Genomic DNA, 16,934 nt, shown 5'->3' on the forward strand with positions numbered 1-16,934 from the left:
CCGCAGAGACCCCATCCAGGAAGGGGAAAGGGCACGACAGGGCAGAGGACAGGGCTGATGCAGAAATAAGGGCCCACACCAGGCCTCCCCTACCCTGCTAACACCCAGCCGCCCCATCCTAGGCTCCTCACCACCCCCGAGACAAGCCTGGTCCTGAAGCTCCTGTGCTCCCCAATCCCCCAACAGCTAACACTCATCCCTTCTGACTCTCAGCGGCTTCACCTGCAGCCCGTACACTGCCCCAGTTCCGCTGACTCCTGGAACCTCGCTCAACTTCCAACCCCACCTCCTGCCTCCCTCCTCCAAACTCTCACATGGTGCCTGACAGCTCCAAGACAAGAGCCACCCCAGCAGCATGCCACTCAAGGCCCTGAGGGGCCACAGTCTGCTCTAGGACTGTGGGGAGGTGCCCTCTGGGAGGCCAAGGCGGGCCTATCACTTGAGGTCAGGAGTTCGAGACCAGCCTGGGCAACATGGCGAAACCCCGTCTGTACTAAAAATACAAAAATTAGCCAGGTGTGGTGACTTATAGTCCCAGCTACTGAGGAGGGTGAGGCAGGAGAATCACTTGAATCCGGGAGGCAGAGGTTGCAGTGAGCCACTCATGCCACTGCACTCCAACCTGGTGACAGAGTGAGTCTCCAAAAACAAACAAAAAAAAGTGTCTTTTGAGTGTCACTTGGATTAAAAAATAAGTAATCTTACAGCGTCTTCAATAGCAGACAAATGTTTCACAAACACACAAAAAATTTTTTTAATAAAAAATAAATAAAAAGTGTCGAATAAAGAGAAAAATCAGCCGGGCATGTTGTCACACACTTGTGGTCCCAGCTACTCGGGAGGCTGAGGCGGGAGGATCGCTTGGGCCCGTGACTTTGTGGCTCCTGTGACTGTGCCACTGCCCTCCTTGGTCTGCACCCGGTGAGCTGTGAGGCCTTGTGCAGGGGCCTGGCTGCTCCCTGCCTCGCTTTCCTGATCCCCAAACTGGAGTTTACTGATACTGATGCATTTCAGGGTAGCTGTGAGGCTTGCGTAGTGAACGTATGTGTGATGCTGATAGGGACGGGCTGGCCAGGAGCTGGGGAACTCACTTGTAGCGAAGCCGCTCCTCACCGCTAGCTGGCGGCTCCTGGGTGACCCAGGCCACCATGGCCTGCAGGTGGGGTGGCTGCAGCAGGAAGTCCAGCAGCTTGCGGTTGACCACCTTGCACTCCTGCAGCACGTCTTCCTCGTCCAGCAGCTCGGGCAGGCTCAGGTCCTCCCGCTCCAGCAGCGTGTCCAGGTGTGAGCTTGTGTGCAGGTCAAACTTCCAAAACATGGCGCCCTACAGGCATGGACACAACCAGCGCCGCGTCAGATGCCCCAGGGGAGTCCCTGCTGGATGAGGGGCTGACCACAGGGGCTGAGTGCCCACCTTGGGCACAGCCTCTCCCCAAGACCCAGCCCTCTCCCTCACACTGAGCCCAGCCCCATGCTGGGACTGCCCGCAGGCTCAGTGCCTCCATCACTCATGCTTAATAAGGCTCCCACCGAGTACCAGGCTCCTACAGCTGCCCTCAAGCCCACCCCTCTTCCCCACCTCCAGCCTCCAGGCCACCTCGCCTGAGGTCCGGGGGGTCACTTCACACCCGAGGCCTCAGGCCTGGTGTAAGTCCCCAGTGTGGACTGTGTGCAGGGCATGTGAGGAGAGGCTGGACACTGTGCACTGAGGGGCCTGGGGCCCTGTCTCCCCATGAGGGTCTGGGTCCACTATCCCTACTTTTGGGTGGGACACTGCAGAGGCGGGGCCTGAACCTCTGGCTTCAAATTTGCTTCAACCTGTATTTGTTCAAAGTCAAACGCCCAATGACTTTCAGCACACGGCTGCTACTTGGCCCAGCAAATCACCCAAGGCTGCGTGGGAGGCATGGGGCGGTGGCAGGCGGAAGAGAGGAAGTCTGTGCGTCTCCAGGCTGTGGCCGTTGCCTGGACACCACTCACACACAAACACACCCCAACCATCCTCTCACCCAGCACCTGGGCTGGAATAAGGAAGAGGAAAAGTTGGAAGGGAGGAGCTCCCAGAATAGTCACTGACCAGGACCTGAAGGAACCCAGGGTGGGATAGACAGATTCTACAGAGGAAGAACAAAGCTAGCAACACCCAGCCCTGACCCTGTCCCCATCTGGAGCTGGCTCCCGCCCTCTGGAGGACAGTGTCTGGTTCCTTGGCCTGGTTCCAGCCCCTAAACACTCGCACAGGAACTCACTGGCACTAAGGACACATACACAGAGCATTAACAAGATGCCAGGCAACCCCATTCTGAGCCCCTGCCCTGTACTATGTCACTGCTCCGCAGAGCCCTACAAAGCCTCCACACAGACCTTCCACTACAGAGCTCACCTGTGACATGTGCTCTTGGCACCTGGTGACAATGGTCCTGGCTCTGCATGTGTGCTGTACGCACGATGTCCAAGCTCACCAGCAGCCCCCAAGCAAGCTGCCATCACCCCGCCACAGAGGACAAGGGGCACCCAAAGCCCAATAAGTCAGGCAGCATCCTGGCACCTCAAAGGCCATCTGGTCCCAGCAGACAACCTTTGTGGAGTTCTCATCAATTAAGACACTGACCAGAGCTCAGGCTCGTCACCGGCCTCCTGACAACCCTATCACCAGCTAAGGCCACTGCCGCCCCCAACTCCAAAGCATGCTGGGAACAGAGCAGAGCCGGCACGGGAGGCCGGGGTGCCTCTCCCGCAGCCCCTCACCGCCGTCACTCCCAGGCACAGATGCTAGTCCCTTTCCTCCAACGCCTTTCTGCAGCTTCTTCCAGTTCCGTCATTCCCTTAGCACAGGCCTCCACCATGTCCTCGAGCCCCTCTGATCTGTCACCTCAGTGCCCACCAGCCCCCAGGCCTGACTCAGTCCCAGACCCCAGGGAAGACACAGGGAGACATGGAGCACCAGGCCCAGGGAAGAGACTGCGTCCGAGCTTAGGGGAGCAGTCCGGGCTGATAACAGGCAGCACAGAGTCCCACACATGGCCTCAGGCAGGTCAAACGCTGCCTGGGCCTCCTTTCCTCTCCTTCCTGCCTAACTTGAAGCCAGGCCAGCCTGGGGCCAGGATCTCCTCGCTCATCCACCCTGACCACCCTAAGGCTGGGCTCAGCGCGGGAGGCTGCAGTCCAGACCTCGCTCCCAGGCTGCCGGTCTGCCTCGGTGACTCCGGGCTGGCAATAACCTTGATATGACACTATGGGTCCCTAAACCTGGCCAATGACATTTGAGAGTGGAGCAGAGGGAAGAGTTCTGTGACCAATGACAGTCACGGCGGCAGCGGGAGGACTGGGGGAGACAGCAGCAGCCTCCAGGCATTTGAACCCCTGCTCCTCTGGGGGGTCTGCCAGGTCCCAGTCCACAGCACCCAGTGACTCACCTCTTACCCCTCACCAGTCCACTTTTCCCAATAATCCTTTTTCTTTGAGACGGAGTCTCACTCTGTCGCCCAGGCTGGAGTGTAGTGGCACAATCTAGGTTCACTGCAACCTTCACCTCCCGGGTTCAGGCGATTCTCCCGCCTCAGCCTCCCCAGTAGCTGGTACTACATGCATCTGCCACCACACCCAGCTAATTTTTGTATTTTAGTAGAGATAGGGTTTCACCATGTTGGCCAGGCTGGTTTCGAACTCCTAACCTTGGGTGATCCGCCCACCTGGGCCTCCCAAAGTGTTGGGATTACAGGCGTAAGCCACCACGCCCAGACTCCCAATATTCCTTCTAGGGTCGGGCGCAGTGGCTCACACCTATAATCCCAGAAGTTTGGGAAGCCCAGGCGGGCAGATCACCCGAGGTCAGGAGTTTGAAACGAGCCTGGCCAACATGGTGAAACTCCATTTCTACTAAAAATACAAAAATTAGCCAAGTGTAGTGTTGGGTGCCTGTAGTCCCAGCTACTTGGGAGGCTGAGGCGGGAGAATCGCCTGAATCCAGGAGTGGAGGTTGCAGTGAACCAAGATTGCACCACCGCACTCCAGCCTGGGTGACAGAGCAACACTCGGTCTCGGAAAAAAAAAAAATTCTTTTAAAGCACAATCATGAGTACCTCTACCTGCTCAGTGATGTGCACTCCACCAAGCCTGCATCCAGGCTCCGATGCCCCTGCCCAGCCAGCTCACAGACTGACCTCCGTGCCCACGGTGACCCCAGTGCCCTGGGGAGGCCGTGCCCCACACCACCTCGCCAGTGCTCCTGGGGCTGCCACTTCAGGTGTCTCCTGCAGAGCCCGTGGCTGCCTGAGGCACAGTGCTGGATGGCTGTCCAGAAGCCCTGCGGATCTGGGTGGATGGGGGCATCCCAGGCACTCCAGGCAATGGTGTCGATGGTACCGGCCGGGGTGCTCCGGCACCTGCCCTGTGCTGACTGCTCTAAACAGGACTTCACAGCCATTACCTCCACCAACTCTCACAACCACCCTCCAGGGAACCGCCTCATTTTACAGGAGAGGAAACTGAGGCACACTGAAGTAAACGGCCATGCCCCAATCTAGGGGTGGGCGGGCAGTGAAGCCGGCACTCTCAGCCTTTAGAAGTTGAATTCTCAGGGTGCAGAGCCCTTGTCAAGCACAGGGCCTGTGTAGTGGACACTTATGGGATGAACGAGCGAGTTCCGGCTGGGCCGGCTCCAGCACTCACTCTGCCTGAGGGACCAGCCCTGGCCACAGTGACCCCGCCTCTCATCTCAGGGAGGAGCCTGTCATTTCCAGGCCCACCCTGGAGGGACCCGTCTGGATGGTAAGCTCCCTGTCTGCCTCGTCCCCAGCTCCTAGTGCTTACTCAACAGACTCCCCTGGATTCGGGGTGGAGGGCTGCGGTCCTCAGGTCCTCCCAGACCAGCTGTGACAGCACAGCTCGGCCAGAGACCTGAGTTCTCCTCCAACCAGGCACCACTAGAAATCTAGGGACTTCTCAGGCCTCCCACCCTGACCCAGGCACCACTGACCTCCCCAAACATAACCATTCCACCCCTTTGCCTGCATGACCACCACGTGACAGCAGGTCCCCCACACTCAACTGTAGGTGCCCCCTGCTCGTCCCCCTCCCCGCAGCCATGCAGAGCGTGCTGAAGGTAAAATCAGACCCGCCCTCTCATCAGGTCAGCGCCTGGGACTCTCCATGGCCTCCCATCCCTACTCGCCCAGGCCACGCTGGCCTTCTGTTTCCAGAACACACAAAGCTTGGGTCTACCTCAGCAACTTTGTCTTCCTTTTGTCTCACTTCTTCTCATCTTCGGATCTCTTACCAAGCATTCACCTCACAGAAGGGCCTTCCCTGGCCTGCCTGGCTCAAGCAGCCAGCCCCGCCTTTGTCACCACCGTCTCCCTGAGCTGTGCACTCTGACCTGCCGCCTGGAAGCATGTCTATGACGCAGCAATGAAGCGCCGGAGGTACACACTCATAGCTCTACAATGCTTCCTTCAGAACCTTCCTCCTAGGTTACCATGGGCATCTGAGGGCGGCACCTAGCACGGAACCCGGCCCTGGCAATAAATGCTCACAAATATTAGCTGAAAAGTAAACCTCATTTTCACAAGGCCCCAGCTCCTCCCAGGCAAGGAGGCTGCTGCACCTGTCAGGGCGTGGACAAAGTGAAATCACTCCCACTCTGGCCTCTCCCAGCCACTCCTACAGGGTCCCTAAATCAGGAGGTGGGGGAAAGTGCAAGACCGCCCTGGGCAGGCTGGGGAGGCTAGGGCTGGCCCTCGCGGCTGACCCAGGCAGGCAATGGGTGTGTATTTTCCCCTGTGTCGAGAGTGACGAAGGCACCACCACCTCACAAGGAAATACAACTATGTCCTTTCCTTGCTCTGAGAACCTCTGTGTAGCGCACAGTGGTAACTCCCCACCTCCCCACTTCTGCCCAGATGCTAGACCTCCTCGAGGGACCATCCCCTACTTCCCATCCCACTTGACAAGGAATGCGACAGGCCGACCATCAAGTGTCCATGTCACAGATGAGAAAACTCAGGCTTAGCAAAGGTGACTCACCAGCGTGCTGACGGCAGCGGGAGGGGGCATGGATTTCCTGATCTGGGTGTACCTGGGACCAGAATAATCTCAAGGGGCAACCGCCAAATTCATCATGACTCTGCCAATTTCCGGCCTAAGGCTGTGGCGAGCGAAGCACCGAGACGTGGCAAGCACACACAGAGCCTCTTTCTCCGTGGGAGACCAGGCAGGCCGAAAGGCTGACCGCGCCACACCAGCAAAGCCAGTCCCAAGGAACCACACGCCACAGACTTCCACCTACGTGAAGCATCCAGAACAGGCAAATTCATAGAGACAGAAAGGAGATTACAGGCTTTCAGGAGCTGGAGGGGTTTGGGGGACATTCCTGAAAGGAAAGGGTGATTTTTAAAAAGTTCCAAAATCAATGATGGTGATGTTTCCACAATGTTGTGAATATACTAAGAACCACTGAATTGTATACTTTATTTATTATTGTTTTTCTTGAGGCAGAGTCTCACTCTGTTGCCCAGGCTGGAGTACAATGGCGTGATCTGGGCTCACTGCAACCTCCAGTTCCCCGGTTCACGCAATTCTCCTGCCTCAGCCTCCCGAGTAGTGGGGACTACAAGCGCGCAACACCATGCTTGGCTGATTTTTTTTTGAGACAGAGTCTCGCGCTGTCACCGAGGCTGGAGTGTAGTGGCGCAATCTCGGCTCACTGCAACCTCCGCCTCCCGGGTTCAAGCAATTCTCCTGCCTCAGCCTCCTGAGTACCTGGGATTACAGATATGCGCCAACAGGCACGGCTAATTTTTTTTTTTTGTATTTTTTTTTTTTTAATAAAGACGGGGTTTCACCGTATTGGCCAGGCTGGTCTTGAAGTCCTGACCTTGTGATCCGCCTGCCTCGGCCTCACAAAGTGCTGGGATTACAGGTATGAGCCACCATGCCCGGCCTAATTTTTGTATTTTTTTTTTAGTAGAGATGGGGTTTCACCACGTTGGCCAGGCTGGTCTTGAATGCCTGACCTCAAGTGATCCACCTGCCTCAGCCTCCCAAAGTGCTAGGCTTATAGGCGTGAGCCACCACTCCTGGCTGTATACTCTAAATGGATGAACTGTATGGAAAACCTCAATAAAAACTGTTGCCAAAAAAAAAAAAAAAAAACCTGCCTCAGGCCACCGGCCATGGCAGGGCCAGAGCCCGGGCCAGGCTCAGGCCTTGTACTATGCCCCAGCGTCCACAGAGTGAAGCTGCCAAGGCTCCGCCCTGGGGCACTCACCCAGGTTACCCCTTCCCCATCCCTCACCACCAACAGCCCTAAGCTAGGTGAGCCACTCCACTATGGGGGCAGGATAGGAGCAGCATCAAGCCCGCATCTGTAGAAAATCCATGAACCTGCACTTGCAGACACTTGTCTCAGCTCCACAGCAAGACCAAGTGAAGAATTCTTATTATTCCGACAGTTTCATGTGGAAAAGGGGCCCAGAGTGGCAGAGCCACATGGCTAGCAAGAGGCTTCCAGGATGCCCTGGTCTCTAAACAAGAGGCAGAAATTCTCATACTGAGGCCCACCGTTCACTTCCAAGATACCTGATTAAAGGGCACAGGCCATAGCCCTCGGCCCCCAAACCTCCTACCCCTGCTACAGACTAAGCCTCTGCTTTGGGGATGGTAAGCATCAGGCTTCCCCTCCAAACCCAGCTCCCCAGAGAACTGGGGCAGGGGCTGCCAGAACGAGACAGGAGGGTGCTTGCTGGTGCGTGGCATCCAAGAACCTTGGCCCCGAGAACCCAGACAGTCCCTTGAACTCTCCCCCTCAAGTGACTCCTCTGAAAACCAGAGTAGACAGAAAGGCTCAAACGCAATCGGGTGGTCGACACTCTACAAACCTCAATTCTCAGACTCTAAACAGAATGAAGATGCAAATACGGAAGAACAGAAAAAAAGAGAAAAAAAAACTTTCTCCCACCACAAACTCTGAATGCACTATGGCCTGAAGCCCTCTCAGTCCCCTCTCCCAACTTAATGAAGCCTGCTAGAACCCCTGGGAATGGGGCAGGAGAGGTGGGTTTCACGCTCACTCTCTAACTAGGTGAACCTGGGCAGGCCCTTGACTTCTCTGAGTCTCGTTTCCTCATCCGTGAAAACGAGACACAGCCCACCAGGGCGGGCTGCTGTGAAAAGGCACAGAGCTAAAGCAGGTGGCCCTGACACAGCAGGAGCTCGGCAGGTGCAAGTCCCTTCCGGTCCAACCCTGAGGCCACGTCCAGACGCTTCCTGGCAGGACAGGTAGGGACCGTCACTACCCCAAAGGTGATGGTGCTAAACACAGAGGAGCAGGAGAAAGACTCTACCCATTTGCCTAAGTGACTCAAGTACTTTTCCTCAGACTATTCGGATACTACTGCAGGCGCCATGCACCCCGCCACCCCCATTCTTTGCAACTTTTAGCAACTTCAAGAAAGCGGAAGTGACTACCACTAGTGTTTAGCTACCGTTTGAAAACCAAGAGTCTGGCTGCAAACGGAAGAAGGGGAAATTGTAAATGAGAAAGGAAGCCATTAAAAACGAAAACTACCTCTGCCGTTCTCCCTCCACCAGCTCTGCACTATTGCCTCTGGTTTCTTATTTTGCTGTGGTGTTCCAGGGCCTTCAACACCAGGCACCCCTCAAGGGCCTAACAGCCCCTTCCTTCCCCTGCTCGGACAGGCACTAACTGCGGCTCCCACAAAGCCATCCCCACTGCTGCAGGCATCCGTCCAAACACAGCTCTGCCGCCAGGGGACTGATGGGCCCACGCTTCATCTGTCACCCCTCCTCAACCCGCGCTGACCCCTGAGCACCCAGAAATGGAGGCCAGGGCACAAAGGCCCCGGGGGCCTCCAGAGACAGCCGCCTGAGCTGCCCCCACGCTCAGCGGAAGCTCCAACGCCTGGCCCCCTGGCCAGTACCCTAGGAAGGGAAACAGCCTGCTACCAGCAGCAGGTCGGCCAGCACCCGGCTCCTTCAAGGGCCCAGAGTCCCGAGGACAGCAAGACCATCTCCCTCTAACGTCCCCCAAGCCTCCGTCAGCTCTCAGCCAAATCTGAAAGGGGTTTGGGAACACCCAATTCCAGGGACGCAGTGACAGTAATGGCCACCCCACCACCTCTGAGCAGGACCTATGGGGTGTGCCGGCTGCAGAACCCAGCACCACCCACTCAGCAAGCAGGAATCAGGGACACCAATTTGGTAGAAGGGGACCTGTCCAAGACCCAAGATGATGATGAGCGAGGGCTTTCCTGTGGCTTGGGAAAGCCTTGGGGAGGGTCCCCACTTAAAGAGGACCCTCAGTGGCTCCCCCTCTGGCCCGAGAAGCACACCCTCCCAAGGGAGCTGGCAGCCCTGGTCCAACCCCAGGGGATGGAATAACTGGGAAACAGAAGAGTCTAGAAACACTGGCCAAGGACTGGGACGGAGACTTGAACGCCCACATTCAGATCGTCTCCTGAACTGGCCACAGGTTTAAAGGAAAAAAAGGAAAAGACCAACAAACAGATTTTGAAATAGCTCTTTGGAAACACAGAATGGGGCAGAGTTAGTGTTACAATGTGATCCGAAGTCAGAAGAGCTTGCATTCCCATTTTACCTCCCCAAACTGAAATCTCTGTGGCCTAGACCAAGGACCTCACCCCACCGAGCCCCAGTTTCCTTCTCCGGGAAATACCTCACAGATGGGGCTACTGTAAGGCAGCACCCTGTGGAGAAAGACCCACAAAACTGGCGTGCAAAGGAAAAACCACGGTTTGGTATGGAAAGGCGGGTGAGCCCCACCAAGCCGAGTGCCGAGTGATTCCTACTCTGGGAAGGCCCCTCACTCTCACCAAAGCTCCCAGGCCTCTCTCACCTCATCTCTTGCTATCTCCCACGTGGGTACCACACCTGACTGCCCTCGGCCCAGACTGGGCCGCTCCCTCCTCCTTCCCTGAGCTCTTCGAGCCTGACTAGCTCCTCCTGGGTCCTTCAGGCCCCCACACAGACACCACTTCCTCTAGGGAGCCTCCCCACTGCATCTGTGTTAGGGGCCTGCTCCACACTGCTTCCACAGCATGCCACAGTCACCCTAGGACAGCACATGAGCCTCGGCTCTGTGACAGGATGTACCTGTTCAGTCATCTGCCTCCCCCTGAAACATGCTGACTTCCCAGGATCTAGCGTAAGGCCAGGCCCAACTAAAGCTACTTGTTGAATGAATGAAAACTGAAGCCAGAGAAAGGTGTTCTGTTAAGATCACTGGGCCACACATCCCAGAAAAAAAAAAAGGGGAGGGTACCAGACAAGCAGATTCTCCTCTAATGGAAAGAAACAGTAGATGAACCAACAAAAGCTAACGGCCACAAAGATGGTGGCAACTCGCAATACACAACTCAACAACACACAGTTCATGAGTCACAACGACACACAACACCCCAGCAGTGGAGCAAAGCTCTCCTCCACTGCGCTGCCCACATTTGGGCTGGACAGTTCTTTTTGGTGCTGGGACTGCCCGTGCATTGGAGGACACTTAGCAACATCCCTGGCCTCCACCTCCACTCACCAGATACCAGCAGCACTCCCCCCAGTTGGAACAACCAAAAATATCTCCAGATATCGCCAATTGTCCCCAGCTGAGAACCACTGCAACAGACACTCCCAAATCAAATAACAATCAAAAGAACGGCCAGATATGGTGTCCCACACCTATAATCCCAGCTCTCTGGGAGACTAGGCAGGAGGACTTGCTTGAGCCCACAAGTTCGAAATCAGCCTGGGCACCACGGCAAGGCACCATAGCAAGACCCAGTCTTTACAAAAAATACAAACATTAGCCGGGCGTGTACAAAAAATACAAAAATTGAGCAAGCATTGCAGCACGTGCCTGTAGTCCCAGCTACTCAGGAGGCTGAGGTGGGAAGATCACTTGAGTCCAGGAGTTCAAGGCTGCAGTGAGCAATGATTAGACCGCTGCACTCCAGGCTGGGCAAAGGAGCAAAACCCAGTCTCAAAATCATCATCATCCAAAGAGCTACTGATTGCAGAGCACAATGTACCTTGCATTCTGCCACAGGCTTCTACAAACCTTGCACTTAATCCCTAGAACTACCCTCTGAGGAGAGCAGTCTGCTATCTCCACTTACAGATGAACAACAACCTGTCCAAGGTCTCAGCACTGGGAAAGGCAGACGCCAGACTCGGCCTAGGTCTGTCTGACAAAAGCTCCTCTAACAATTAGCTGGACTGCCTTCTCATGATCCCAATCCCAGAACTAGAGTTAGGTGGTCTCATGTCACTTATGCAAAATGATACATGTTGAGCAAAAGGTAAAAAAAAAAAAAGCATAACATTTTCAACAGCACAAGCAGCTCCAACAGCCATTCCACCACTAGTAAGCACACGTGGCCGGGCGCCGTGAGCATTTCCACGTGTGTTGTGCATGGATGTAAACCAAGTCCTCATCACGGGTTCTTCAGGCCATCTCCAGTCCTTGCTGCATTTGCAGGGCACGGTGATGGTTAGCTCCTAGCCCTTGGGCTGGATGAAATCCCACTGCAGTTGCTCTACAACTGTGAACCCAGTACCGCACCTGACAGTCTACGCAGCTTCCTTTACTGAAACATCTTGCCTTTCAGGCGGGTGTTTATGGTCATGTCTGTGTGTACAAAGAGCCAGCAAGAAAGACCCCAACCAGAGGTCCCATTCAAGGCCTGGACAAGCACCCCAGGCCGAGCTACTCTGCCCCTCACCCTCCCTACACATCTTCACTCAGGACTCCGACCTTCCTTCCTTGACATAGCTGCACGTGCTGCTCCTTCCCCCCTCCCGGAAGGCCCTTCTTCCCACTCTCCATCTGTCACCTCCTACTCATCCTTCCTAGACAGAAAAAGCCATCCAGCCAGCCAGTCTCACCAGTGCCTTGCGCTCTGTGGCCCCCTGCAGCTCCCTAAGTTACCTCCATCACAACACACAGGAATTGTGACTGTCCGGCTCTGCCTTTGTCCCCCGCCTCCAGGGACCGGCCCCACCTCCAGGGCAGGGCCTAGGGCTGACGATCCCTCCTCGGAGCCCAGCGCCAGGCGCCCTGCCTGCCCTCAGCAGGCTTCATCTCACTGAAGCAGGCCCGAGTGGTGGCTGTTCCAGAGAAGCCCCGCTCCCAGGTCCCTCGCACAAGAAACCGGAGGCGGGAGAGGGTCGGTCAAGGTGAAGACAAGCCCCGCTCCTCCAGTCCTGAGCTCCGGGGTGACAGGCAACGGATCTGAGGCGGCTGCGCCGCGGAAGAGGCGGCGGGGCAGAGATTGGGGCGAGAGAGATGGGTGTAAGCGGGCAAAGTCCAGGGTAACCAGGGGTAAAGACTCCTGGGGAGCCGGGGGACCGGCCAGAGAGGCAAGAGAGCGGAGCTGAGGCTCAGGGACTGGGGAGCGCAGCTGCAAAGAGAGCGGGTGGGAAAAGGCCGAGGGCAAGAAACTGAGACGTGGGTGGCGGGGGAGCTGAGAAGAGACTAACAGACTGGAGAGGGTCGAGGGGGAAGAAACGGGGGCCCTTGGAGAGGGAACCCGAAGGAAGGAGGGAAAGGATTCCAAGCAGAAAAGACCGGCGGGGGTCCGGAGAGGGAAAAGCCTGAGGGGACGCGGAGAAGGGACGACGTGGGGGCCTGGTCCTGGAGAGGCAGGGTCGGGCGACAAGGGCCGCTCACCTGCGAGGGGGGGCGGCGGCTCCTCGCACTCGGGGCTCATCGGGGCGCCCCCCCCGCCCCGCCGCCGGCGGCTCCGGCCCCTGCTGCGGGGCCCGGTAAGTAGGGGCGGGGGCGGCGTCGGGGACTTGCGCAGGCGCCGGGGCTCGCGGGGTCCGCGCAGGCGCCCGCGGGTCGTGGGGGTCCTCGCGCGCCGGGTCCTGCAGAATTGAGGGGGTCAGCGCCGGGTGGGGTTGCCGGCGGGCCGGGGGTGTCACGAGTCCGCGTAGGCGCCTCCGGGGTTCGCAGGCGAGGTGGGCGCGCCGGCCAAAGCGGGTTGCGGGCGAGCCCGGTCGCGAGGCCCGCGCAGGCGCCTCAGCCGGGAAGACGGGGGAAGTTGCCTCGGTTTCCACAGTCCAACCCAGCGCCCCGCGGGAGGGGAAGACGTCCTCCTCCGCGGACCAAACGGGCCGCAGAGCCGAGCAGCGACCGACGGAAGCCGAGGCCTACTTCCTTAACCGCCCCTTCCCCAAAGCCGCTCAGTCTCCGGGCGCTGCGGCCCGCCTCAGGGCCTCCGCTGCCCGGCTCCCTCCGCCACTATCCCACAATCCCCCTAGCGCAAGACGACGCAGGAAGCCCCGCCCTCCCGCGGCTGTCTCGGTGCGCAGGTGCGGGAGGGGGCCGCACGCTTGGGCGGTGCAGTGCGCGTGCGCCCGCCTGCTTCCGACCCCGCCCACTCCTGAACCCCGCCGACGTAGACGCGCTTGCGCCCGTTGGTGCCAACGGTCTGGCCCGAAATAAACCCAGACAGCACAATGAGCCGGAGCTGCGCACCGGCTCCGTTCCAAGTCCCCGTGAATGTTCCACTCCAGGATTTCCCTTCCCACTCGCTCCGTTTGGAAATCCGTTCGCTCTTATCTCTCCGGCTTTGGCTCCAGGGTCGGGCTTTTGTGAAATCCAGACCTGGTTTACACTCCAGCCAAGGCCAGGCGCCTTAGTCCCGCCCGGCTCTCGTGCTAAGTGGCCTGCGAGCCTCAGGAACCCTCAGTCCTTTCCATTTGCTGGCGATATCCCCGGCCGGGTCGCTAGTGTTGCCAGTTCCGCCCAAAGCCGCCTCTAATAGCATCAACTGAAAGAGACCTCCTAGACCTTGTGTCTAGATTGATGAAGGCCCCATGTGGCTTTGGGCCTCAGTTTCCCCAACTTTAATAGGACCCCCTCCCTGCCCATGTAAGAGGCCTACTGTAAAAATCGTGTGGGCGCGAGGAACTTTTTTTTTTTTTTTAAGATTGCAAATTGGCCGGGCGCGGTGGGTCACGCCTGTAATCACAGCACTTTGGGAGGCCCAAGGCAGGAGGATGGCATGAGTCCAGGAATTCGAGACCACCCTGGGCAGCCTAGGGAAACCCCCGTCTCTACAAAAGAAAATTTAAAAAATTAGTTGGGCATGGTGGTCCGCGCCTGTGGCCTCAGCTATTCGGGAGGCTAAGGCAGGGGAATCGCTTGAGCCCAGGCTGCAGTGAGCCGGATTGCACCAGTGCACTCCGGCCTAGGAGACAGAACGAGAAACTGCCTCAAAAACAAAGGGCCTGGCGCGGTGGCTTAGGCGTGTACCTGAGCTCAGGAGTTGCAGACTCCACGCCTGTAATCCCAGCACTTTGGGAGGCCGAGGAGGGCGGATTGCGTGAGCTCAGGAGTTCAAGACCAGCTTGGGCAACACGGTGAAACCCCGTTTCTACTAAAATACACAAAAAAAGCCGGACGTGGCGGTGTGCGTCTGTAATCCCAGCTACTTGGGAGGCTGAGGCAGGAGAATTGCTTGAATCCAGGAGGCAGATGTTGCAGTAAAAAAAAAAAAAAAAAGGCCAGGGGCGGTGGCTCACGCCTGTAATCTCAGCATTTTGGGAGGCCGAGGCAGGCGGATCACAAGGTCAGGAAATCGAGACCATCCTAGCTAACACAGTGAAACCCCGTCTCCACTAAAAAATACAAGACAATTAGCTGGGCGTGGTGGCGGGCGCCTGTAGTCCCAGCTACTCGGGAGGCTGAGGCAGGAGAATGGCGTGAACCCGGGAGGCGGAGCTTGCAGTGAGCCGAGATCGCGCCATCGCGCCACTGCACTCCAGCCTGGGCAACAGAGCAAGACTGCCTCAAAAAAAAAAAAAAAAAAAATCCAATCCATTTGTCCTTCACATCTGTTAGCTTTTTATTTTTATTTATTTATTTATTTTTTGAGACAGAGGCTGGAGTGCAGTGGCATGATCTTGGCTCACTGCAACCTCTGCCTCCCGTGTTCAAGTGATTCTCGTGCCTCAGCCTCCTGAGTAGCTGGGATTACAGGCGTGCACCACCACTCCTGGCTTTTTTTTTTTTTTGAGAGTCTCACTCTGTCACCCAGGCTGGAGTGCAATGGTGTGGTCTCAGCTCACTGCAACCTCTGCCTCCTGGGTTCAAGTGATTCTCCTGCCTCAGTCTCCTGAGTAGCTGGGACTACAGGTGCTCGCCACCACACTCGGCTAATTTTTGTATTTTTAGTAGAGACGGGGTTTCACTATGTTGGCCGGGCTGGTCTTGAACTCCTAACCTTGTGATCCGCCTCCCAAAGTGCTGGGATTACAGGTGTGAGCCACTGCGCCTGGCCTAATTATTGTATTTTCAGTAGAGATGGGGTTTCTCCATGTTGGCCGGGATGGTCTCGAACTCCTGACCTCACGTGACCCGCCTGCCTCAGCCTCTCAAAGTGCTGGGATTACAGGCATGAACCGCCGTGCCCAGCCCTGATTGCTTCAACCTTTGTCACTTTCACCAGCATTCACTAATGAACACTTGTCAGCAGTTTGGTTTTTCAGCCATGTCTCTTCCGGTCTCTGCTATTTCTAGAGTTTTTGTTGAACACAGTGTTGTTCGGTCCCTGTGTTACCTATTGTTGCATGACAGTCTCAGTAGCGTGTGTCATGTGCACAGTTTGGAGCTGCAGGTATGAAGGTTGGTAAGACTGGTTCTGCTCCCCATCTTTCACGCGCCATCTCATAATAAAAGGCAGGTACACATCAATGAAGCCCAACTGTGTTAGCATATTTCAAGTCTCCGGTGGCCTCCCATCCGCCACTGTCCGTTGATCAAATAAAGTCACATAATCCGGCCAGGCTTGGTGGCTCACGCCTGCAATTGCAGCACTTTGGGAGGTCGAGGTGGGTGGATCATGAGGTCAGGAGTTTAAGACCAGCCTGGCCAACATGGTGAAACCCCGTCTCCACTAAAAATACAAAAATTAGCCTGGCGTAGAGGCAGGCGCCTGTAGTCCCAGCTGCTCGGGAGGCTGAGGCAGGAGAACTGCTTGAACCCGGGAGGCAGAGGTTGCAGCGAGCCGAGATCGTGCCACTGCACTCCAGCCTGAGTGACAGAGCGAGACGCCGTCTCGAGAAGAAAATAAAAAAAAAAAAGAGTAAATTCACCCCTTCTTTGCCTTCTTTGTTCTATTGAGATCCTCAATGGATTGGATAATGCCAGCTCACATTGGTGAGGGAAGGTCTTTATTCAGTCTGCTGATTCAAATGCTAGTCTATTCCAGAAATACCCTCCTAGACACACCCATGATGTTTTACCAGCTATCTGGACATTCCTTAGCCCAGTCAACACCTGATATGAACCACCACAAAGAGGCATTTCCTTTTCCTTTTTTTTCTATAGGGATGTTTTGTCTTTTACCCAGCATTTGGCTTCCTTGTTTTTCTCCACAATGTGATGGCATCATTGCCACATTGTTTTAACACAGAGGTCAGGAACTGAGGGCTGGGGATGTGGCTATTGTCCCTACCCTTCAAATGGAAGCTGGGAAGTTGTGGGGGCTTTAAGGACTGAATTCTGGATTTCCACCCAGCAGAACTCACAGATAAACAATTGTGTTTGCATTAGAATTGGAACTTTTTTTTTAAGAGACAGGGTCTGGCTCTGTCGCCCAGGCTTGAGTGCATGGCACGATCACAGATCACTGCAGCCTCGAACTCCTGGGCTCAAGCAATCCTCTCGCCTCAGCCTCATGAGTAGCTGGGACTACAATCGGAACTTTTTTCTTGAGACAGGATCTCAGATCCTGCATCTACCTCTCAATTTATCCTGGATTTAGGAAGAGGGGTGATAAAAACCAATCCAAATAGACTCAAAAATCCCAGATGCACAAGAACAATCTACACAAAAGTAACGAGTCTGACATCAAATTGTCCTACGAAACCAGTACACAAGAAACAGGAGGATTGGCCGG

The 16,934-nt window shown here is 56.1% G+C and overlaps 1 protein-coding gene across 1 annotated transcript in view; it reads right to left on the reverse strand.

Moving 5' to 3' along the window:
* PPP6R1 (protein phosphatase 6 regulatory subunit 1) overlaps nucleotides 1–12,837 on the reverse strand; it is a 28,306-nt gene extending 15,469 nt beyond the window's left edge. The window contains exons 1-2 of the mRNA XM_033224444.1: nucleotides 12,698–12,837; nucleotides 1,092–1,324 (exon numbers count right to left, since the gene is read on the reverse strand). Coding sequence (XP_033080335.1) covers nucleotides 1,092–1,318 — 227 coding nt within the window. The 5' untranslated portion in view covers nucleotides 1,319–1,324; nucleotides 12,698–12,837. The remainder of the gene's footprint in view (nucleotides 1–1,091; nucleotides 1,325–12,697) is intronic.
* Nucleotides 12,838–16,934: the final 4,097 nt, after the last annotated feature.

Source organism: Trachypithecus francoisi, unplaced genomic scaffold (assembly GCF_009764315.1).
Source record: "Trachypithecus francoisi isolate TF-2019V2 unplaced genomic scaffold, Tfra_2.0 Lachesis_group12, whole genome shotgun sequence".
In the NCBI taxonomy this organism is placed as follows: domain Eukaryota; kingdom Metazoa; phylum Chordata; class Mammalia; order Primates; family Cercopithecidae; genus Trachypithecus; species Trachypithecus francoisi.